Genomic DNA, 24,394 nt, shown 5'->3' on the forward strand with positions numbered 1-24,394 from the left:
TTTTTCCAAACTTTCTGCAGGAGTGGCCTTTAACATCCCCAAACCCTGCTGTGATCCACCGGCTGCAAACCTCAATTGTTCATTGTCTGGCCACTACAGAGCCGCTCGTTTTAATATAGTCATGACATGAATGAGACCCGAGCTCCCCTTTGCCCCTCCCCTGAGGCACCTTGGATCTTGGAGGGAGACGGGGGCACCAAGTTGGCTCTGGTACAATAGGGGCTAGTGTTGAGGTCAGCAGTAAATAAGGGGTCACATTGTTTCCCCTGCTGGCAATCAGCAAGCCTGCCTTAAGGATTGAAATAACTTACATTTCTGGAGCAAGCAGCTGAGTAACTGAGAAAGAAGACTCTGTTCCTCTTTTCAAGGGAATCCATCTTTCTCTCTCCCTCTCTCTGTCTCTCACACATGCTTCTTTCTGCACCACCCCTCCTCCCAAATCCTTAATTGCTGCTCTTACTCTAATATGTAGAGCAAGCCTGCTCGCCTCCCTAATTTCTCCCCTAAAGATGGTCTGGCTTAAGGGCTTGAAATGTGGATGTGAAAAGTATGTTGCTTCAAGGGCCACTCCAGTGGAAACAAAATCTTCTTGAGTAAGGAAATTTGGGCCCAAACATTTAAATAACCCGTGTGACAGACACAACAGAGAAAGGCATCCTCTTCTACTCTCTTAAGGCTCTGCTTCTCTTTCACCTACAGGCTCCGAAGATTGTTCAAAGAACTTCACGAGCCCAAATGGGACCATTGAGTCCCCCGGGTTTCCCGACAAGTACCCGCACAACTTGGACTGCACTTTCACCATCCTGGCCAAACCCAAGATGGAGATCATCCTGCAGTTCTTGACCTTTGACCTGGAGCATGACCCTTTGCAGGTGGGAGAGGGAGACTGCAAATACGATTGGCTGGACATCTGGGATGGCATCCCCCATGGTGAGTGATGGCGCCTCACCAGGCCCTTCCCAGTAGCTTCATTGCCTGTTAATTGCTTTAGTGGCAATAAAAAACAGAGAACAAAGATGTTAAAGCTCCTCAGAGTTTATCTGTGACCCACGATGACTTTCTCTTATCCTTCACCAAGGATGACTTCAGAAAAACTGTGGAAAGACAGTTTCCTCGCTTGGGGATACTTCTTTGCAGAAGGATAAGAAACTGGAGGAAGGCATGGCAACCTACTCCAGTATTCTTGCCTGGAGAATCCCCATGGACAGAGGAGCCTGGCGGGCTAGAGTCCATAGGGTCGCAAAGAGTCAGACACAACTGAGTGACTAAGCATAGGAGGAGACTGAGTAGATACTTGGATGAGGATGAGAAAACCTATAAGTCATATTTTCTTCTGCTCCATAGAAAGTGACTCAGTGACCACTCTCTATGTCCAGATAGGACTCGAGAGCCCAGACTAAGTTTGAACTGTGGCTCTGATTTTAGCAGCTCTGCAACTTTGAGCAAGTTACTTAACCTTTCTGTGTCTTATTAATATCTGTTTAGATTAGCTGCTATTATCATCATTATATATAATTTTATTACTAATTATATAGTCACAGGCTTCCCTCGTGGCTCAGACGGTAAAGAATCTGCCTGCAATGTGGAAGCCCCAGGTTTGATCCCTGGGTCAGGAAGACCCCCTGGAGAAGGGAATGGCAACCCACTCCAGTATTCTTGCCTGGAGAATTTGATGGACAGAGAAGCCTGGCAGGCTACAGTCCATGGGGTCGCAAAGAGTCGGACCCAACTGAGCAACTAACACTAACTAACTAACTATGGTCATAGATGTTAAAAAAAGACTTCATCCCCCAAAGCCAAGAGGCACCTGTGCTTCTCATGTAGAGACCAGCATGAGTCTTGGGTATATAGTATTGGTGAGGAAACTCATCTTTCACTTCTATCATCATTCTAAGTATTTTGCACTGTAAGGGATACTTGATGTCTAAGCAATTTCATTTCCTCAGACAAGCGTAAGATTTAGTCAGGAAATGTGTTGGAGTCCGCGCTCTGCTATTTCCTGGCGGTATGCACAATGAACAGTCATGTGCCCTCTCCAAACCTCAATTTCTTCCTCTGTGGAACAAGCATTATAATGATACCTTTCCAGCCCATCTCGCAGGGCTATGAAAACAGAATGAAGCCAGGTCAGTGAAAATACTGCTTAATGTGCAGGAAAAAAATATTAGGCATTGTTCTGAAACAGTATCTCTGGTTGTTTTGTGCCAAGGCATCCCGAGTGATGCTCTGTTGAATGACTTGGAATTATGGGAAGGGAGAATGTATGGAGATTGAGGTCTGGCGTGTTCAAGTCTGTGACCTCTCTTTGTCCTTCCTGTCCAGTTGGACCCCTGATTGGCAAATACTGTGGGACCAAAACACCTTCTGAACTCCGTTCGGCCACGGGGATCCTCTCTCTGACCTTTCACACGGACATGGCGGTAGCCAAGGACGGCTTCTCTGCACGTTACTACCTGGTCCATCAAGAGCCGCTGGAGAGTGAGTTGGCTGGCTGGGAAACTCGGATCTGTCCTCCCATGTCTTTTGCCGTGAGGGTGATCTCTGCAAAAGAAGGAGGGGGGAAGTCGGACCTCAAGGGAAGAGAGCTGTAGCTTCTTGCTGGGCAGAGATGAATGAAAATAGAATAAATGTCAGTCTGGGTGCTCATTTCTTTAAAGAAAAAGTATGTATACCAAGAATTAGTTATTCCCAGGGAAAGTCACAGGACCATCTTAAGTCTCAGAATGAAAGGGAGAGTACTTAAGATATCTATATTGAGTCCCCCATGTGCTATTTTTGGGGGTTTCGCAGGTGATGCTAGTGGTAAAGAATCCACCTGCAGGATAGGCAAGAGATGTGCATTCGATCCCTGGGTCAGGAAGATCCCCTGGAGAACGGAATAGCCCCCCACTCCAGTATTCTTGCCTGGAGAATCCCATGGACGGAAGAGCCTGGTGGGCTACAGTCCATGGGGTCGCAAAGAGTCAGACGCAACTGAAGCAACTTAACACACATGCATATGCTTTTCTTTCCGTCTGGGGTCATTTTCCTCACTCTCCAAGTCTCAGTGACCATTGTCAGAAAAATAGAACCTTTTTTTTTTTTTTTGGTCGCACTGTGCATGTGGGATCCTAGTTCCCCAACCAAGGATTGAACCCACACCCCGTGCACTGGAAGCTCAGAGCCCTAACCACTGGACAGCCGGGGAAGTCTCAGAAATGGAGAAATTTTAAACCTCTCTCTATATACATATGTTTTAACATGAAATCTCTCTGGGCCTGACTAGAGTTTCTCTCACTAGGCTGGTACACTGCTGGATTTTCACTTTGTTCTGCCAATAAACACAGTTTTTTGAGCTTCTGCTGTGTAACGGGCACTATGAAAAGCATAGAAAATCTAGTCCAGCCCCCAGCAGTCATGGGCCTTGCCATCCAGACCATCAGTCTCTTGCCCTGAGCTGTATCTTTGAATCAGTTCCTCTTGGACGTGGACTTCAGATGTGCTGTCATTTTCCCCGAGAAACCTAAACGATCACGTGAATGACCAGAGGCACACTTTGAGGATGATTGGAGCTGGGCGAATCCTGCCATGGCTGTTGACAGTTTACTACACGGCAGCCTGGCCAAGGGATGGGTGTCATTCTGGGTTTTGTTTTTTCTTCAAAGAGCTCATGAAGGTTGAGAGACAAGAAAACCGTATTGTGAGTTAACCGAGTTCTGCAGGTGGTCAGTGTGGTCACCGAGCGGCAGAGTAGGTTTGATACCTGAGAGAGGTTGCTGGTCCTTATCTGACACGCGCACACACACCTATTGACCAGTGTCTGTGGGATCATGGGAAGGGCAGCAATTAAACTGACAGCACAGGCCAGAGGAGGTGACTTCCGAGCCCAGCTGCCCAGACAGGTGGTGCAGGCTAATACAGAACGACACACGTGTACTCACAGAGAGGACCCCCAAAGACAGGTATTTATTGCTTTGCAGTGTGTATCTTCGGTGCCAGAACTCATGAGACAGTTGAGTAAAAGAAAGAAGCAAAAGTGCCTCCTGGGTGTTTATTAATAAAGCAGGCTTCCCACGATGCATCAGCCCACCCAAGTCTATCACACGTTTACCTGTCATTTCAATAATGGTGCATCTGGAGTTTGTGAGCATCCGTAGCCTGCAGCACTAACAGTTCTTGTGCTTTAGATTGTATTTTTAATTTCTATGATGATTCTTATTTATCCACAGCCCAATTTCTTTTAGATCAAATTTAGTTCCTTTCAGACCAAGAGGGGCTATCAAGATCTGTGACTTGGCATCATTGTTTATAAAATGTTGAGTGTAGAATTAGGTCTTTAAGATGAAGGAATGCCTGAAAGGACTTACCGCTTGAAGGGAGCAGCATTTTGGGGGTCTTGGGGGTTTAAGGCTGAGAGACCTAACCTCTGCCCTTGACCATCTCTACCCGCCAGACTTTCAGTGCAATGTCCCTCTGGGAATGGAGTCTGGCCGAATTGCTAATGAACAGATCAGTGCCTCATCTTCATATTCTGATGGGAGGTGGACACCTCAGCAAAGCCGGCTCCATGGCGATGACAATGGCTGGACACCCAACTTGGACTCCAGCAAGGAGTATCTCCAGGTACTGACTCAGAGGCTGTGCAGAGTGTGTGTGCTTCGGTGGGTGAGGCAGCTGGCTTCTTCACTAGAGTCCACAAAGGACATGAAGAAATTAAGCATAACATAACTGAGAACTCCTCTCATCCATCCATCCTAAGAAATCCATATTCTAGGCACAAACACAGCGCCAGGCACTGTGCTAAGTGCCAGGATGAGATGGACACTGCCCTGCCCTTGTGAAGATTACCAGTCCCTGGTGGACTTGCTGGGCTGGGAGGGTGTTTGCCCTTTCACTGTAGATATCCAAGCAACTTCTATAAACAGTTCCAGAGCATCCTCGTTCTTGGCAGAGGGAGGCATCAGGACGTAGGGGGCATTTTTCCTAAGGGCAGGCTGGCTGAGAAGCATGGCAACCTTTTGTGATCTCTGCTATTTGGAGGGAGCCCTGCCAGGAAGGTTTTGCCGATAGCCATCAGGAGACCACGTGGGAAATTATCACTACCAGGAATGAAATTCCAATCGCGTGGATGCCCTGCAGCATTTTTGCAGACTGTTGTTTGCTTTCCTTCTGAATAAGACGTGCAGCTTTTGTGGAGTAATCCTTCCTTGCTCTACACACCAGTCCAGTGCTGGTCCCCAGGGGAGGGCAAGCCGCTGGTTCCATGCTAGAGCAAGGACTGCTTTCATGACACATGGCAGGTAGCCTTGTGACCTGCTGACAAGCCTGTCCTAGCAGCCTCTGCTCTGAGAAGGACGTAACTGAGCAGATGACAGGAAAGGGAGAAAGACCCCTTAGAAACTTCCAGATCATTCCACAGAATGAGCTCTAACAGCCCAACCCTAAGGCCATCTGTCACTCTCTTCTCTTCCTCTCCAATAATCCTTCTCATCTAGCAAAGCTTCCAGAAAGTTCTTACTGACAGCCAGCATTCCGTTGACTGTAGTCCTCGTTTTGAGTCCTAATCATATACTTTCTCCTATTGCTCTCCACTTGTTTGTCATACACGTATACAACACAGTGTGCTTCTTTAGAACACTTAATCATGCTGAGCACATATTAAGTAGCTAGTAAATGCTTACTGAATCAAATTTTACCAGGGCGTGCTGACTCAATTTTGATCACAGGGAGATTGCTGTTAAGAAACACTGTGGCCTGCAAAGGAATGACACCTAGCAATTTCCAAATGGGTTTGGTGTTGTGGAAGGGCTCAAAATGTTGGCCATCCTCCTTGTCGGACAAAAGGTCAGCACTTGGTCCATAAGCCTAATTGCTTGGGCAGACTCTACATGCCTTTTGACCCCTAGGTGACCCAAGCGACTAAATACACAATGGAGTGAGGGACTGAGGGGAGGAGAAACAGCGCTGAGCTGAGACTTTGGCAGCTAGGCTGGATCGGAGTGGAGTGGATTGGATTTAGCCATTGTTCCTGTAAAACAGCATCAGCTTTCACTATCCAAGGCAGGTCATGGTTAAGTAAAAAGGGGTCATAGTTCTAGATGTTCAGTGATTCCTTTAAGATAAACAGTCGTCCTGTCTGTTCAAATTTGAAAAAAAAAAAAGAAATAAAACTCAAGCTACAGTTTCAGAGGTGTCCAGTGTAGTTCAAATATGTCGAGTTTAACTCTCTAGTGGAGGCAGACAGATACTGACCACCAATACCTGTGAGTGAATCACAGACACGGGTTGGGAGTCAAGTACTGCAATGGTGTCCTATGAAGGAAAGCCCAGATGCTGCCCTGTGTGGGAAGTCAAGACACCCATCCTTCTTTGCCTTTCTTCTCTAGGTGGACCTACGCTTTCTAACTGTGCTCACAGCCATTGCAACGCAGGGAGCGATTTCCAGAGAAACTCAGAATGGCTATTATGTCAAATCCTACAAGCTGGAAGTGAGCACTAATGGTGAGGACTGGATGGTGTACCGGCACGGCAAGAACCACAAGGTAAACCCATGGCCCCACCCCAGTGGCACGCAGGGCGGAGCAGGAGCGGTGGGTCAAGAGGGGCTGCAAACCCACCCCACACGGACAAGGCAGCCTTGTTCCCCAGGGCTCCAGTAATTGATGGAGGCACCAGAGACGCTGGCCCTGAAAATATTCTTTCTTATGCTAAAGTGATTGGAAGACACTGTTTTCTCCGACAGCCTGGCTGCTGTCGTGTCTTGTACAGCAGAGAGAGAAAGAGCTTGCAGAGTGCTCTCTGACTGCAAATGAAGGAGAGAATGTGTTCCTGGCCCGTGTCTCCCTGCGCAGGATCCACTGAGCATTGATGGCCTGAGTCCCTTCCACGTACTGCGTTAACAGTCACAAAACCTCAGGAAACTGCAGTTCGGGGAGTTACCAAGGTCTGGAAATAAAAGGGCACAGATCCCAAGAGGGAATCACAACGTCCCGAAGGAAAAAGAGGACAATAAATAATGAGGAGAAATTCGGTTTGTCAGGGGTGAGATCTGAACTGGCAGTCATGCTTGGCAGTAAGGCGTTGAATCTGCAAGGCTGGTGCCTTCAGCGTCTGGGGCTCCCACAGGCATGTCCTCGTGGGTGATGTGAGGCTTTTGTTGTATATATGGATGAATGTCTGGTCTCAGCTTTCTTACAACACGTGGCATTCTGGCAGTGATCAGGTCTGCAGCTGGCCCTGGCAAAGTATATACTGGTTATGAGGTAGACTCAGTGCATGAAAAGGCTTATTGGAAATGGCCAGTGGTCTCACCTGGGCAGGGCAGGAGCACTGTTCTTTGTGGGCTGACTCTTGGGTCTCAAAGGAGAATGCTCATCCTTCTCTGAATGGAATTGGGGAGTGAGGAAGAGTGTCTCTCTCCCTGTCTGTCAGGTTGTGAGTTATCAAAAGGGTACACAGGTGGCCCAACCTTGAGAGGCCGAAGGTCTTTTGCAAACAAGGTGCCCTCAGCCTGCGTCACTGCCCCAAGGCAGCTTGCTTTTGCTCTTGTAACAGGAAACCTTGGGCCCAGAAAATCCCAAACTATAATGTTGGCACTGCTTCACTCGGGAAATGTGAGTTTTTAAAGGAGTGGATTTTTAAAAATTAAGATCGCCATAGTAACATGGCACCATTCATCTGAAATCATGGCTTCTAGATATTACCAGGTCTCTTCTCTCTCACACACACACACTCCCCATTTCACAGATAAAGAAAGTGAGAGACTTAGCAATTGAAAGACTTCTGCATCTTGATGTGTCGAGCAGGTCTGGTTTCTCATTGCCTGCTTTTGTTTCAGGGAGAGTTAAATGTGACTTGGACACAGCAAGCCAGAGTTGGCATGGGGTGCTGGGAGCTCTGTGGACGAAGTCCTCATCCCAGCCCGCTCCTTCTCATGCCCTCTCTCTCCACCCTCCCTTTTCCATAAGAAACTGCTAGAACCCAGAAATTCAGCCAGGCAGGCAAGGGCCAGCAGCTGGCTTGGGGTGGGTACAGGGGAGGAGGAAGAGGTTACCCTAACCACCTCCCTGTCCAGACTCAATGACTAAGCAGCGCTGGCCAGAGGGATACTGTAGCATAAGCCGATTTTAAAAGCATGCAGATGGACTGGGATGCTATTTAAAACACCATTTGTAGGAAATCTGCTTTTGGAAATACCTTAGCACTGCACATTTTGATAGAATGCTGTCCTCCCTGGCTTTATCCCTGGTATTGGTTCTGCAGGGAAGATATTCCTGAGAATTAAATGTAGCTTTCTGGACTCCTTTAGAACCATTCTTCTCCACTTTCTCATACCGGATACATTCTCATCTCTTTTATTTTCTCTTTCTCTCTCTCCTTTGCCTCCTCTTCTCACCCATGACTAAATTTCTTTCCCTAGAAACCATGGGGTAATTTCCTTCTTGGTACCTAGAAAGAGGCAGAAGAATGGAAAGGCTGCCAATCAAGCGTTGCCCCCTCCCTGTGCTCCCTTGTCCCCCCTCGGGTGTGGCGGGCGAGGGAGGAGATCTCCGGGTCCTTGAGTCCATGGATGATCTCTGCTGCTCCTTCATTATCGGATCTGCTCCCAGACGCCTGTATTTAATGTGCAGATTCCGCACCGTTCATGGTGTGTCAGCGCAGCTCTCTGGCTGTTCGGGTTGAAATAGTTGAGTGAACCGTGCCAAATAGATTTGTCAAGTCTGCTGCAGTTTGATTTGATGCCATGAAGGGGAGGTGGGGTGAGGAGGGGACCAGGGGGCAGTGTGGGGAGAGGCTTCATCGACCCAGGACACTACCACTGTTTCCTTTTGTAGCTGCTGGATGGTGGGCACCGCGCCAAGCACACTGGCGCTAAGTGGACTCAAAAGCAGAATTCAGCCAGCAGGACCTGTGAGCAAAGCCCAACAGAGTTGGAGGCAGCAGTGGGCTCTGCTCTGTGGGCAGTTGGGAGGGGTTGCATATGGGACCCAGTGCACGGGGTGTGCAAGGAGGTGATGGTGATGTTTGGGGCAGAAATGTGGGGACTTGATTTCAATTCCCTGGTCTCTGTCAACACCAGTGCGGTATACCAAAGGCCAGGGAATTGGGGAAGTTGGAGGAAAACAAGATTAATGAGCACTCAGGGTGGTGGGGGATGGCTGTGCTAGTCCCTTGCAAAACACTGTCTACAGTTTGAACCCAGACTGGGCTGAGGCAAGGCCTGAGCCTATGAGGGGAAGACTTCCTTGAGGCTAGGAAGTGAGGGGGACTAACTGAAGAGCTCTTTTCCGACCTCCCACAGCCTGGAAGCAGCCTCTTCTTAGGCCTTTCCATCCAGTAGGTAACGGTGAGGCTACGGATAAGAAAGGCATTACCCTGTCGCTGGGGATATTGCAAGGATCCTCCAGGCAAAATGCAGCCCGGTTACACAGGCCATGTGTACAGCACATCCCCAAATCCTTATCCAACTCCACATGCCATAGAAAATGGAACCTATGATTTTCCTACGGGGGACCTTCTTATGCATATTTACTGCATAACCACAAGACAGAGAGCTCTTCCACCTGTTAGAGCCCATAGCCAGCCTGTGCACTCCCTTAGATTATACAAATTGCTTCACATATATTTCTTCAGAAACCACAAGCATAAAACTACTGCCTTTGGTTTCACCAGCTGTATTAATAACCCCAAACACAGACATAGCATTGTAAGTACAATAGTGGAGAGTTGGTATGTATGTCTATAATTATAGGCACAATTATGTACACACAAACCAAGGGAGGGGCGTGGAGAAAGATGGAAGGAGCTGGAAGGCACGAGGCCTTGGCTAGGCTCCTGCTCACCTCTGAGATGCTGGTTCTGCGAGTCTGCACTGGAAGCAGTGAGACAGAGGCTGCTGTCAGGCCAGGAGGACACAGGCCATGCCCTTACAGGTCTTAGCAAAAGCCTCTAATTTCACTGGTCCCTTATTTGGTACATGTGAGCATCTTTCTTGCTGATGTCACTCTGGTTACCTTGTTCTTAGTCACAGTGTTGCTGGGCTGTTCTGATGTGTTCGGAAGAAATTTGGACTAAAAGAAAAAGTCTATTGGGTGTTACCTGTATCCTGATAGCCAGATTGAGGATGGAAGGGTGAGGACAGGGATTGGGTAAGGTTTGGGTCCAAGAGTTTTCAAAATTACCCATAATGAGTGGCAGAAATGCACTAAGTTCAATCTTATTAATGTAATGATGACTTCCAAGGGGCTCGGAGAACCCTCATGCACTAGCTTATTTGCTTCAGAATTTAATAGTGTTTCAGACTGTGGAACTGAAGCTCTCGGGCAAAGTAATTTGCCCCAGGGACTTGGGGGAAATGTGGAGTCCCTGTGGAAGGCACCGGTCACCACGCTTTGAGTTCAGACCAGTCTTCTCATAATCTGTGGCTCACCATCTTGCATTCAGAGGGAAATTGGCTTCCTCATTGTTCTATCCAGAGTTCAAGAGAGGCGCACATTCGTGGAGATATGAAGGCAAGTTGTGCTTTGAGGGCACTGGGCTCATCATTTTGGATCTGGGGCCCCACCATAAGAATCCTGAGCTGTAGCTTGAATGAAGTCACTTTGGCCACATCCCTTCATAACAAATAACCACTTCCTGATCACTTCAAAAATCCTCAGTTCTACATTTATTTTCCAAATTAAAACAAATCATTGTGAGAGCCATCTAAGAAATTTAAAACCCTTTGTGAAGCTTTCAGAAACTTAAAAGGAAAGACATACCCCCCCAAATTAATTGGCTAAAGGTTAGAACCATGTGGTGTCTCTCTTCAGACCTTCTCAGGTGATGCACTGCGTGACCTTGGAGATTTCTCTTTGCAGCTCCGTGCCTCAGTGTTTCAGCTGGCCCAAATGGAACGGTGCCTTTTTTGCTGTAGGCAGAGCACCTTGGGATCCATAGATGGAAGGCTCTCTACAGATATAATTAATGTATTAGACCCACAGAGCTCTTCTTGAGCAGAAGCAAGTTATCAATTTTAAAAGTAACAAGGCCCCATGGGATATTTATCTGCCTCTCTTAAAACCGTAGGTCTGGAAGGGACCTGATAAGTCATCCAGACCTCTCCGTGCATCTGATGGGGCCTGTACGTGAGCTGCCACAGATAAACCGCACCCCTCAGGCTTCAGTTAGGAATGCAGTTTCCCTCCAGTGAAAATTTGGGTCTTTTAAAAAATACATATATACCTTTTTTTGAAGCCTCCTGGCGGATGACTGGCTTTCCTTTTCCCTTTTATTGTAGTAATTTTACTTATTGTGTATAATATTAAGACAATGACTCAAACCATCAGCTAGTAATGGACATCCAACTTTAGAAGTCATGGATATGATTATATCATCCAGGATCATGTATGTTCAGAAGAGGGCTGATGTCCTCTCCGAATTCAAGTCCCCCAGTTTATCTGCCCCTCTCAATTATAACCAAGAAGAATCGAGGGCCCATGGTAATTAAGTTTGTCCCTTATCCATTTGCCATGGGATGAGCTCAGACCTTTAGCCTCTCCACTTAGGAAGCTGCAGGGAAAATTTCATTATACATAAGCTTGGAACCTTTTCTCCATCAGGCCCCCATGGCTGGCTTCACCCAACTCCCATGGGTGCTGAATTGTCTCCGGGACTGGAGGCCAGCCTCCATGGCGCTTATAGCCTTGATGCTAAATTCCTCGTGCTTTCCAGACCCACGGCCAGTGGGACGGAGCAGACAGCAGGAAATGTGAAATGGTGCTGTGATTTTGCTTGGGCAAAAGCCCAGGCATCTCCAGATGAGCAGTGGGGTGAGCACTTTGCCAGGTAGATTGTCGGGTTCTTTGCTGTCACCGGTTCCCTGCTCTGTGATTTCCTGAGATTTCTTCTGGAAAAGGAGTACAGTTCGCAGGTAGATTTAGCAACCTCATTCCCTGCACACTTTTTGCTCTCTTTTCCACACCTAGAGATTAAAAAGTGCCTCCTTCAATAATGTGGCAGTGTCCTTTCAGGAGGTATTCAGTTGGAGGCCCTTCCTACCCAGGTAGAATGTCTATTTCTGCCCCGCCTTCATGGGAGTACACCCTCATGGCTCTGATATTCCACTCTCCTGCATCCCATCTCTCCTCCAGCCCCCGATCTCTGAGCTGTCCTCTGCTCCTCTCCTCCCTCATGCTTTCCTGTCTCAAATCCTGAAACCCTAATCCTGTTAGTATGCTGTGTTCCAGGGCTCGGCATCTCGATGGGGGTAACTTGATCCCTCAGTAAATCTAACGGGCCCCTCAAGGCACACACAGATGGGGATGTGTACATACTACCCACCTCTGCCCCCCACCCCCCAGAAAAAAAAATCGGCTTTCCTTGCCCTACATCCCACAAGCTCTTGCTCTTCAGTCTTCTCCTGCATATCAGCAATACTGCCTGATGATAAAAACAGCCCTAAAGTAAAGGAGGAGGAGATAGGAGGGCATCATGGTGGTAAATGAGCATTTGGTGGTTAGGGAATTTCTTTGCCCTACCCCCATCCCTTCCTGCCCTTAAATTCTCTTTCTCAGTGTCTCTCATAGATATATATTTATACAGGAGAGAGACATCCCTTCTGATTCTGTATCTGGCTAAGTTCCCACATTCACTAGAATGAAAGCAGCTTAAAAAAAAAATTTATAGTCTTTAAGGAAGAGATTTAAGAGAGAAATGTCAGGACCAAGATTTACAAACAGGAAAAAAAAGTCCATTACCTTAACATCATTTTCCCCGAGTGCAGCAGGCCCCCCAACCCCACCCCTATGCTTGCCTGTTTGGTGCAGCAAATTAATTAAGCAGGATGGTATCCATTGATTAACCGTTTGTTTCCCTGTGTAGCCCCGCTGGCTGATTTTAGAGAAAATGCAAGGGAAAGCGGGTGGGAGGGGGAGGACCAGCATTTGGTCCTGAGTGAGGATGGGTCAGTATGGTGGTCCCTGAGAAGAATGTTTAAATGTGCTCCTGCTTTCCCCCATCTCTGCCCTCCATTCCTGCCACCTCTCTTCTCTGCTGGCTTTGTTCTGCTCCTTGAGAGTCTGTGCCAAGCAGATTGAAAAGGAGAACTTTGGATGCAATGAAACATTTATTAGTGAAGAGAAATATTTATTTTTTAAAAAGAAAGGGAGGAGAAAAAGATCTCCTGCACAGTTTCTACCTCAGGGCTCCAGCACTGTGTTGTCTTTGAAAAATTTTCTCTCTGTGCAGTTCCTGGAGCCAGTTGCGTTCACATATTTACAGCAAAATAGAAGTAAACTGTAGGTCACACTATAGGTAATGAAGGGACGGGCATGCGCAGACGGAGTGAATGAAGCCCAGTCAGGTGGGAGGCAGTGCACAGAATGAGAGTCTGTGTCTGTGGACCGAAGGGCCTGCCCGATGGAGGAAGGTTAGGCAGCCAGGAACACTGTGAGCCTGTGCGGGGTCTCTCCACCGAGAGGCTCAAAGCCTGTTGAGTGTCTACCCTGGCCTGGGCACCCGGATGTTGATGGCAGAGATGAACAGCACATGGGGAGAGAGATTTAGGGCTGGCAGAGAAGCCACCCTCAAAGAGGACTCCCAGGTAGGCAATGAAACAGTAGCTGTTCTCAGTGGCGCCTGAGTCACTGCGTGTTCTTCAAAGAAATCTTTGGGAGGGGTCAGCAAGAAGTGGTGGCTGTGACTAGAAATGGGGGGAAGGACAAAGGACAGATGACCTCAGAAACCAAACATGCTGCTTTCTGGCTAGATGTTTCTTCTTAGAGTATAAATATATATACATACATATACATACATGTATACTTTTCTTTTTTGGTTTTCACATAGTCCATGCCTTATGAGCTCACAGACATGGTTTGAAACATGTTGTTTCCTTTTTCTGGGTGGGGGAAGAGTGATTTGTAGATAATAACCAAACTGGGATATTGGATAGCAGCCAATTTAATTGGCAGATGCCCCCCTCTCCCAGAGGTGCAAATCAAAAAATCCATGAAGTGCTGCCGGTTTCAGATTCTGTCTTACTGAAAATAAACCAAAGGTCTCCAGAATCAATTGGCAAGTGTTGGATTATGTTCGGAATTCAGCAAGGCACCAAATGGATTATCTAAACCACTTCGTGCCCTGAATTGTTTTTCAAACTTGGTTTACAGAAGTGCACTTGAAGAACTTTATATTCAACATAGCTTTATATATTCAGATATATATATATATATATATATACACATACATACACACGCACACACACACATTAGTAATTACAACATAATCAATGCTATCCCACCTCTTTAGAAAGCTAGGATCACCTTGAACACACTTCTGGTTTTCCTTTGGGTGGGAAAGCAACCATATTAACTTTTTTTTTTTTTTTTTTTGGTTAACAAAAACATATACTATCTGTGACATCCAGCTTTTAAAGCAGATGTTAAAATGTGATCATCACATTTTATATACATCTATCTGGGTGTGCCATACGCTGACAAGTCACTGAGTTTTCTCAGCAATGTGGACTCCTCACTGTGAAGTTATGGCCTGAAAATTCTTGGCCCCAAGGTGGGACTTGAGAGTTAATGGCTCTCAAGGCTTGAATTTTCCCAGTTAAACAGAGACCTATTTGTTACTCGTGCTCTAGCTTCCTGTCTAACATCTGTCCTGGCTGCAGTGCTGGCCCTAGAGCCAGCAGAGAGGGCTGGCTGGTAAAGTTCAGTGTCTATTTGCAAGCCTGCTATCTACTTTATTTTCCTGAAGGAGAAATCAAGGTATCTAAGGTTTATTGATTTGCCTATAGTGATTCAGTGAGTCGGCAGGGAATAGGGAGTGAAACCAATTTCCTGGCATCATTTCCCAAGCACGCCAACTCCTTACCTTGCAGTGCCTCGACTGGAAGCCAAGAATCCATCTCAGAGAATTTGATCAGAAAACATATGAAGGGTGATTCTGAAACCACAGAAGCATTGAGAAAGTCATAAAGATGTATAATATATGATAGCATTTACCAGCTATAAATAGGGCCGTGCAGGGAGAAAAATAGAGTCCTTATAAATCCATTGGGTCTGGAGAAATAGAAACTGCTTAATGTTTCATTAAAAATGGATTTTCATAAATTGCACTTTGATATCTTTGGGCACAAGGCAATATGTGAGGACTAAGGTGTTGTTATTTATTATTCTTTGTTTATTAATAATTTGAAGTGTTATTGAACCAAAATATCAACAAGTTATATTCTCTCTCTGAGTGGAGCAGTCACCAGGTGTGCTGAGTCTGAGCACTATTTGAAATGTATGAAAATCCACAGCATTTGTCCACAAAAATACTTAGGCTACAAGGGACAGTGGTAACTAAAATGCCCTGTTAGAAAGTGTACACTGCTGGGGCAGTTCTAAATGAGAAACTCTTGTGAAGCAAGCCTTAGAATCTAGGGGCCAGAAGGGACTGTACAGATCAACCCATACAATCTCCTCATTAAATAGGGAAGGAAATTGAGGCCTGGGGGAGGTAGAGATATTTGCCCACAGTGAGGGCTTCCCTGGTGGCTCAGATGGTAAAGAATCTGCCTGCAATGCGGGAGACCTAGGTTCAATCTGGGGTTGGAAAGATCCCCTGGAGGAGGGCATGGCAACCCACTCCAGTGTTCTTGCCTAGAGAATCCCCATGGACAGAGGAGCCTGGCCGGCTACAGTCCTTAGGATCGCAAAGAGCTGGACACAACTGAATGAGTAAGAACAGCAGGAGATAATTAACAACAGAGTCTGGCTCCTGGTTCAAGCCTTAGTGTTTGAACTTTTTTCTACTACGCCCACCTCAGAGTAAGAGGTATATAAAAAGTTTATTAAAGTAAGCTGGTATTGGGAACTTCCCTGGAGGTCCGAGGAGGAGGAAATGGCAACCCACTTCAGTATCCTTGCCTGGATCACCCCAGGGACAGAGGAGACTGGGGAGCTACAGTCCGTGGGGTCACAGAGTCAGACCCCACTGAGCGACGGGGCAGAAGCACACGTTGGAGATCCAGTGGTTAAGACTTCTCCTTCCAGTGCAGGGCTGCAAGTTCGATCCCTGGTTGGGGAGCTAGGATCCCACATGCCTCATGGCCAAAATACCGAAACATAAAACAGAAGCAGTATTGTAACAAATTCAATAAAGACTTTAAAAATGGTCCACATTCCAAAAAAGGACGGTATTCCGTCAGCCAAGGGTCCCAAGAATAGAGGGTAGTTAAAAGCACAAGCTCAGGGGCACACGAGACACTGAGAAGAAACTGGGCTCAGAAACAGGAATGGTTACTTGGGGTCACATTGTAAGAGCCTTCATTTGGTTCAGGGGTGGGAGAAGAGTGAGCAATAGTGGAAGGAAGGTCAATTAGAGAACCAAGTAGGTGTCCTCAGGTAGATAACCCATGTGCCTGCCTCCCTCACTGACTGATGCCACTGTGGGCAGAGATCCAGGAGGCTTACCCAAGCCTGTGGCCACACTCATCCATGGGAAGAGCAGCCCCCTCCTCAAACACGTACCCACGCACGTGTGTTCCCCATGCCCACACACAGCCAGCCTCCCTAAGACAGTCCAAAGACACAGTCATTTCCTTTCTGAGGAAGGAAAGAAATGGTTTCCTGGTGTTGTCTGCCCAGGCTGAGAAATGAAGGGGTCAGATAAGATAAAATTGGATATTAAAAACACATAAGACGTGCTGTGTTTCTAAACGGTACCAGCATGGTGTGTACGCTGTGGATTAGCAGCTGTGTTAAGGTTCAAATCCACTCAACACTCCAATTATATATTCACGTGGCAAATCAAACCCCCCACCAAGCCCCCCGCCTTGGAACTCCTTAGCATCTCCTGATGGAGGCCACACACAGCCGCCACCACCATCCTCAGGGAGCAGGTCAGTAGTGGAGCTCCCCCCACTGCTCACAGCACCCGTCCGAAATAAGCAGAGGGCTTGTCTTTGCTTCTGCCCTGCCAAAACAAAACAAACAAAAAAAACAAACAAAGAGCCTCTGCCTCATGCTGAATTCTAGGAGAACTGATTCATCTTTTTCCCTTGGATTCGGTTCCTCCATCTCTTTCCCCAGAGCGGCAAGGAAGCCAAGGAATGGGCATGGCGAGGCCTGGACTGTCTGCCCTCCTGCCCCTCCTCCTGGTGGTTCCGCCCCAAGATTAGATCACAGAGGTTCAGACACCTCCTTCTTCCTGTCGGCCTTCTCCCAAGCGTCTGGCTCCAGCTTCTTTCCTTCTGCTTTTGTGGCCCGTTTTCTTTTCGCTCTTCTTTGTTCTCAATCACCATGCGGGGCAGTCCTGCTTTGGTGCTCCCGGCAGTCAGCGAAGCAGCAGAGGAGGAAACTGGCGACCTGGGGACCTGAGCGGAGGCTCCCCAGGGGAGCAGAGCAAACAGCAAGGCTGGAGGGGGGTGCTCCCCTGGAATAGGGGGGCTCAGTACCAGGAACAAGGGGTTTCGGCTGAATACAGTGGTCCTCTGAATACTGTTTTGTCCTCTCTTTCCCTCCGTTTCTCTTCAACAGACCACATCCCCTTATTTGGTTGCAAAAGGTATGATGGCTCTTAGCCTTCACCGCCACTATCGATGGGAGCTAGTAATGGCTCTGACGTTTGACCTTTAGCAAATGGGAAATACAGAAAGTTCAAGGTTGCCAAATGGCAGAGTTCCTAGTTACAGTTCCTAAGGAAGCAAAGACCACGTTGTTTATTAGCTCTAAGCCTTGGTGCTGCTCTTCACTGTTTCCCAGAGCCTTCTACGTTGGGATTAGAAACAGTGGGAGCACACCACTCAATAGCAGCTCTCCCTCCATTCCACCCGTGCTTGGGGATCTCAAGGCTCCTAACACCAACATAAACACTGCACATGTAAGAGAGACAAGAATCGAGGGAGAAAACCACAAGCCTACAGTCTAAAAACGTGACAAGGACTTGAGATCCAGACAGACATCTCTGAGCCTCAGTTTTTTCATCAGCAAAGTGGAAATAATGGCACTTACTTCCTGCAATGTTTTTTAGGCCTGATTGTGTTTAAATAGCATCTGGCTCAGTGGCATTCCAACATACTGGTTTCCCCATTCCCCTTGTCCAAAGCCTGTCCATGCCCAGACAGCTCATGTGTTATAGGTGTCATGAGCTGAAGGATCTGGCCCCCCTACCCAAGAGGAATGGCTAGTTGTTGCAGAGTTGGCTGTGAATGGATTTACAGTCACTTGGTTGTTAGAGCTGTGACAGGTATGATCTAGGAGTGATGGTTAGCGGTCCTTTCCTCCACTCTTATCAAGGGAAACCGGGAGAAACTCATGTCCACTTGCTCCAGCTCCTCTTTGTTTCTTTTTTTGTAATGGAGAGCACAAAAAAGCATAAGGTCCATATGGTAGTTATTGATTTGGGCCATCTGGTAAGCTCGGACTTGCTCCTACCATGTTGGATCAGAAGCTACTCGGGACAGCCATTCCTCCCATAAGAGATGCATCAGTCAGATGGGGATGGGGCGGATTTCATTACAGGGCGGAGACTGCAATGAGAGGAAGCCAGAGCAGGACTCTGAGGGTTTGCCTGCAACCCTGACCCTAGGACAAAGACCAGAAAGAGCCAAGAAAGTGTTGATTGACACAGGGGCACCAGGGTAGACAGTGCTTTCTCACCCACCCGTGGAGCAGGGAGACTCTAAGTAACTAACAAAAACAATCGGGATGCACTTTCTGATGATAAAATACCCTCCAAATATTTCTGTGTGCTGAAACCTGAGGAAGAGGGAAAGTCAAGTTTATGCTAGTGAGAGAGGTCCACAAGCCCTAAAAGATGACATTGTCATTCCATTTTTAAAGGATATTCTGCTGCTTATTCCCCCTCTCGCTTGGCTTCTGAAAGTGTTTTCCTTTTCATGGTGCCTTCCTCTGCTTGCTCTCAGGCCCAGAGGCAAAATTTTTTCTTCCCTCCAAAAGTTTTTGTGAAGACCATGTATTGTTTTCAAGTTAGAGCAGTGTGAGAAATTATTGTGTGTGTTTTTTTTTTCCATGGTATTTCGAAAACAGCCCCAGACTACAAACTCACTGATTATTTTTAAGCTTAAGGGAACTAGCATTGAACAGAGCTTCCCCCACTCCGTCAAAGACTGCCTGGCTCAACTACACACAGGGATTTCAATAACATAGACTGGCGTGTGATGTTACAGGTCTTCCAAGCCAACAACGATGCCACAGAGGTGGTTCTGAACAAGCTGCACTCGCCGCTGCTGACACGGTTTGTCAGGGTCCGCCCGCAGACCTGGCACACAGGCATCGCCCTCCGCCTGGAACTCTTCGGCTGCCGCGTCACAGGTAAAGTGGCGTCGCTGTGAGGTTGGAGAGCGAACTGAGTCCTGGGCTCTGCTTCCGCTTCCAGCCCTATGCCAACAGCACGATTGCAGCACGTGGCCTTCATAGAAGGCTCGATTTTACCTGTGTGGGTCTTGAATGCACGTGAAGTCTGGACCCTGCCTTGCTGGGTACCATGTTTTCAGGCAACCTCCACTCTCTCAGTGGCTGCATGAATACTTATAGAAGGCCCCCTGTGTGCCGGACCCCACACTGGGAGCTGGAGATGAAAAAGAGAAGGGAGTGAGCAGATAGGGTCCCTGACATGGCAGAACATTCTGGCTGGGGGGCAAGGCAGATACTAAACCAATGTAAGTATGGGGATAACTATGTGAAGGAAGAGCACGAGGTATTCTGAGAGTGAGTGAAGGAACTTCTTGGAGCGTTGATCAGAAGTTTGGGGACAGCCTTTCTAAGGGTGTGACACTTAAGGTCTGGGCTGAGTAAAGGGTGGTCTGATGGTGAGTGAGGGGGACAGCATTTTGGGTAGAGGGAACAGCAAGTGAGAAGGATGCAAGGCAGAAAAGAGCTGTGATGATACATATGGAAGTAAAGACCTAACCCCATGAAGAGTTCTATCTAGATGGGCAAACAAACACCCAGCTTACAATTCAATGCTCAGCGCAGTTCCTCTATGCTCACCACCCCCAGGAGGGTTAGTGGGGACCGTCACCAACAAGGACGTGAGAGTCCTTGGCTAACAGCGTAAGATGCTCAGCCATGCCAGGCACTGTGCTTTTCATACAATAACTAATGGAATCAGCAACTGACTTTTATATAGTAACTAATGGAATCCTTGCAACAACCCCCAAGAAGTAAGTACTACTGTTAATCCTCCTTTAGGCCTAGGGAAACTGAAGCACAGAACACTTTAATCATTTTCCCAAAGTCACACGACTAGTAAGGACAAAGCAAATGTGAATCCAGGCAGTCTGGTGCTCAGCCATGCTCTTAACCACAGTGCTATCCCCCTTGAAATGCAGAGAAGTCAGTGTTGACTTACAGTGTTTGACAGTCGGGTTCTTTGACAGCTCCCTACTCATGGGGGTGGTCCCAGTTAGTAGGGTACCAGCCTGACCTCTTGTATCTTCCTCCTTCTCTGCAGATGCCCCCTGCTCCAACATGCTGGGGATGCTCTCGGGGCTCATTGCCGACTCCCAGATCTCTGCCTCCTCCACCCGAGAGTACCTCTGGAGCCCCAGTGCCGCCCGCCTGGTCAGCAGCCGCTCAGGCTGGTTCCCTCGGATCCCTCAGGCCCAGCCAGGAGAGGAGTGGCTCCAGGTGGACCTGGGAGCACCCAAGACCGTGAAAGGCGTCATCATCCAGGGGGCCCGTGGAGGAGATAGCATCACTGCAGTGGAGGCCAGGGCGTTTGTGCGCAAGTTCAAAGTCTCCTACAGCCTCAATGGCAAAGACTGGGAGCACATCCAAGACCCCAGGACCCAGCAGCCAAAGGTAGGATGTTCCCAGAGGACTCCCTAACCTTGCCCCACAAAGGGAGGTTGATCTGGGGCGGGCTGGGATGTTGATTTCTCATCTAGATGGTCATCACCAACTTCTATGAGCCAGTCAAACAAATGTTAACTGAGGGATACTTTGTGCCAGGCCCTCTGCTAAATGCCTTTTAATCCTTACAACAGGCTTCCCTAGTGGCTCAGATGGTAAAGAACCGGCCTGCCGGTGCAGGAGACATGGGTTCTGTCCCTGGGTCGGGAAGATCCTCTGGAGAAGGAAATGGCAACCCACTCCAGTATTCTTTCCTGGAACATCCCATGTACAGAGGAGCCTGAGGGGTTACAGTCCATGAGATCACAAAGAGTCAGACATGACTGAGCAACTAAACAACGAAAATCTTTATAACATCTCTAGAAGGTAGATCTTATGGTCCCTCCCATTTCAGAGATGATGAAACTGAGGCTTGATGTCATGTCCAGGGTCACACAGTACCTGTGATAGAGCCATGATTCAGACACAAGTCTCCCTCCAGAGCACAAACACCTAACCACTATTCCACACCACCTTGCTAATAACTTGGACACTCTTAATGCCCTCTTTCAGATAAAGTTTCCTTGGAACTGGCCAGATATTCAAAGGGGATGTGGTTCTTGGAGGCTCAACTATAGAAACTTAGGGAATGACTTCCAAAAACAACTGTGTGTTTCTGAGTGTTGCTGAACTTTGTATTTTGCTGGGCTTGACTGCTTAGATCTTCCCCGCCTCTCACAGGGAGACTGGAAAGAGGCAAAGGAAACTAACTCCAGGCCAGAAGTGCAGGCCAGCGTCGCCCACTCTGTCCTGCCATTGCAGGAGTAAAGGTCAGCCCTGAACAGGGGGCACCAAGGAGCTCCAGGAAAGGGAGGGATGTAATGCCCCTGTCCCTTTCCACATTAATCTCCCAATCAGCTTTGGGCACCAGTCCTCAATGCTAAGTTAACTCTTCATTTTTTGCAGAAGATCAGGGCCTCTAGTAAGGAAGGGGTATCACGTGTCTCTGTTTGGCCTCCTTTACTAAGCCAACATTTCCATTCTTAATGCAGAGGCAAGGGCTGGGCTGGAGGTTTTGCACTGCTGATGTAAATTCCCAGCTCATGATTCCAGTGGCTTGAAAGGGCTCAAGGCTTGGTAACTGGAACCTTCAGTGGATGGAACACAAGTTGGACCACAGGCTCTCCCAGGGACCCTTGACCTTGAGTCTTCTTGACCATCCTGAGGGCCGGGAAAGGAGATGATCTTAGCCAGGCTCAGAGCCTGCTCTCCCCATGCAGTGCCCCGCTTTTGGAATTGTGGGCATTCTGCCACATTCCTAGATAAAAATCTGCCACAGCATCTGGCACACCTGTGTACTGCCTTTCCCTAAGTCACTGGATCGCAAGTGTGCTCTGGGTTGGTTTTCCCACGTGACTTCAGCCAGGGCAAGCCCAGTGGTCATCAGTTTCATGTAGTGTGGCTTCAGGTAAGGTTTACTTTGACAGAATGTCTTCTACTAAACCAAGGTTGGGGGAACACAGTCTTAGACGATCAGCATGTGCCCAGCAGAAATAGCCATTAGCCTAGAGAAAGGATGGTCACTTTCCCTTCAGCCTCTCGGTGACCTGGAACTTTCTAAATTGAAATTGTCAAGCTGGGAGTTTCTAAATCTAGACTCTTAAGCATCAGGGAAAGAACTTGTTTTTCTAATAAACGGAGAACTTCAGAACAGGCAAGACAATCTACATGCCCTTTGCTCCTCCCTAGCCAAGTACAGCTTCACACTCACTCAGAGCCAAATTCTGCATTTGCAGTTTCACTCCCAGGACAGAGAACAGAACCCAACAACTGCCACTTTCATCTGCTCCCTCTTTGCCATGTTTCTGGGACCTCCCAAATTAATAAAAACCTTGGTCTGAGAATGGGGCTCCCTCAGACCGAAATGTGCAGCGACAGTGGATGAACTCTGAAGCAGACTTCTAGCCAGATGTAAGGGGCGGGGAGGGAAGGGGGAGGAAGGAGCAGAAGGGAGGAGTGAAGAGGCGTCCACTCAGGAAGGGCTGAACGGCCTTGTCTCCCCTGCAGCTGTTTGAAGGGAATATGCACTATGACACCCCTGACATCCGGAGGTTCGACCCTGTCCTGGCGCAGTACATGCGGGTGTACCCGGAGAGGTGGTCACCTGCAGGCATTGGGATGCGACTGGAGGTGCTGGGCTGTGATTGGACAGGTAAGACCCCCTTTCCACTTCAGGTCTCACCCACGTGGTCTCCTGATCCCGGCTTCCTGGGATGGCCTGGGAGGAGGTCAGAGTATGATGGGGACAGGCAGAGAGGCAGCCATCCCCAGTGAAGCCCCATCCATTCAAAACCGCACTGCCCCCCCACCGCCCCCACCCCGCCTGCCCTGCACCCCACCTTATTTGACCTCAAACCACAGGCCCTGCCACCTCTGGACTTGGGACAGTTTCTCAAGGGATGTGCTCTGTCAATTTTAAAGGATCGTTTCAGTCCTCCACCCTGAGTCTCTCAAAAACAAATCGTAGCTACACACCACCCACCCAAATTCAATTAGACCCTGACTCTTCAGGCCAGAGGGCTGTGGCTGTTGATTTAGGGAAGGGAAAAAAAAAAAAAAAGCCTTGCTCATGATAATAAAGTAATCGGTTTATGTCTGAATCTGGCCTCCAGATGTCAGTGGCTAAGAGACTTCATTTTCATTTCGAAGCTACATCTGTAAAAGGCATTTATTTGCTCGGGAGGGACCCTGTTGCGGGGGAGCTGCTAGGAACCCACCTTCTTCCCCTTGTGCGGCAGAAGCCTGGCTGGGTCCCGCCTCTACCCAGCAGCGGCCCCGGAGCATCTCCAGAGTCTCCTGAACAGGATGAGGCCCACGGATCACGGCCACCCTCCCTGTTCCCTGGGTAGCACCCCATCCATCCTTCCGAGTAGGGCCTCCCTCCTCTGCAGGCCCCCACGCTCCTCGCGGGCAGAGCTGGCACGGATCTCAGCTAAGCCAGAGTCGAGCTCGCGCGCTGCCTGCCAGACGGAGCTGGCGCGCCGAGCCAGAGACAGCAGGAGCTGCAGGCAGGACCCGGGCCCCAGGTATCTCCATTTTCCTGTCTGTAAGGTACCTGTCAGCAGCTCGCCCAGCAGGGGAAGGTGAAGGATTAATAAGGGCATGTCGGAGAAGTGCTTTTGGCTCCCGGGGAGAAAAATGCTGCCTGTGTGCTGTTACCGTGGCGCCCAGGAGGTGTCCCGTTGAGGCGCGCCGGCTGGGAATCCGGCCGAATTAGCCTTTCTCACCTCCAGATGGAAGGCAGCCCCAGTGAATGCATTTTAGTGGGAAGACACTCTATTCCCCGTCATGAAGGAGTGAGGCCAGGTTCCCTGCAGCCCACTGAGTGTGCCTCACCTGTCCTCTCGCGGCCGCTGAAAACTGCCCTCTGGCAGCGACCCAAGCTGGCTGCTTTGGGCCAGCATCAGAGCATTAGAGGTACAGAGGACCCGAGGGCTGCAAGGCCAGTGACTTTCAAGCGTTTCTGACCATCATCTGCAATTTAAAATAAATTTGTATCACAACCCACTTGACTTACAAGCATGAGT

General features: G+C 48.4%; 1 protein-coding gene across 6 annotated transcripts in view; it reads left to right on the plus strand.

Annotated features, from left to right (window-relative positions):
* The window catches only part of NRP2 (neuropilin 2), a 122,060-nt gene that overhangs the window by 41,214 nt on the left and 56,452 nt on the right, over positions 1–24,394 (plus strand). For all 6 annotated transcript variants that reach the window (XM_069578094.1, XM_069578093.1, XM_069578089.1 and 3 more), the window contains exons 4-10: positions 700–930; positions 2,323–2,478; positions 4,433–4,602; positions 6,366–6,521; positions 19,142–19,286; positions 20,428–20,777; positions 22,875–23,019. In XM_069578094.1, the coding sequence (XP_069434195.1) occupies positions 700–930; positions 2,323–2,478; positions 4,433–4,602; positions 6,366–6,521; positions 19,142–19,286; positions 20,428–20,777; positions 22,875–23,019 (1,353 nt within the window). The remainder of the gene's footprint in view (positions 1–699; positions 931–2,322; positions 2,479–4,432; positions 4,603–6,365; positions 6,522–19,141; positions 19,287–20,427; positions 20,778–22,874; positions 23,020–24,394) is intronic.

This window comes from Ovis canadensis, chromosome 2, assembly GCF_042477335.2.
Source record: "Ovis canadensis isolate MfBH-ARS-UI-01 breed Bighorn chromosome 2, ARS-UI_OviCan_v2, whole genome shotgun sequence".
Classification (NCBI taxonomy): Eukaryota; Metazoa; Chordata; class Mammalia; order Artiodactyla; family Bovidae; genus Ovis; species Ovis canadensis.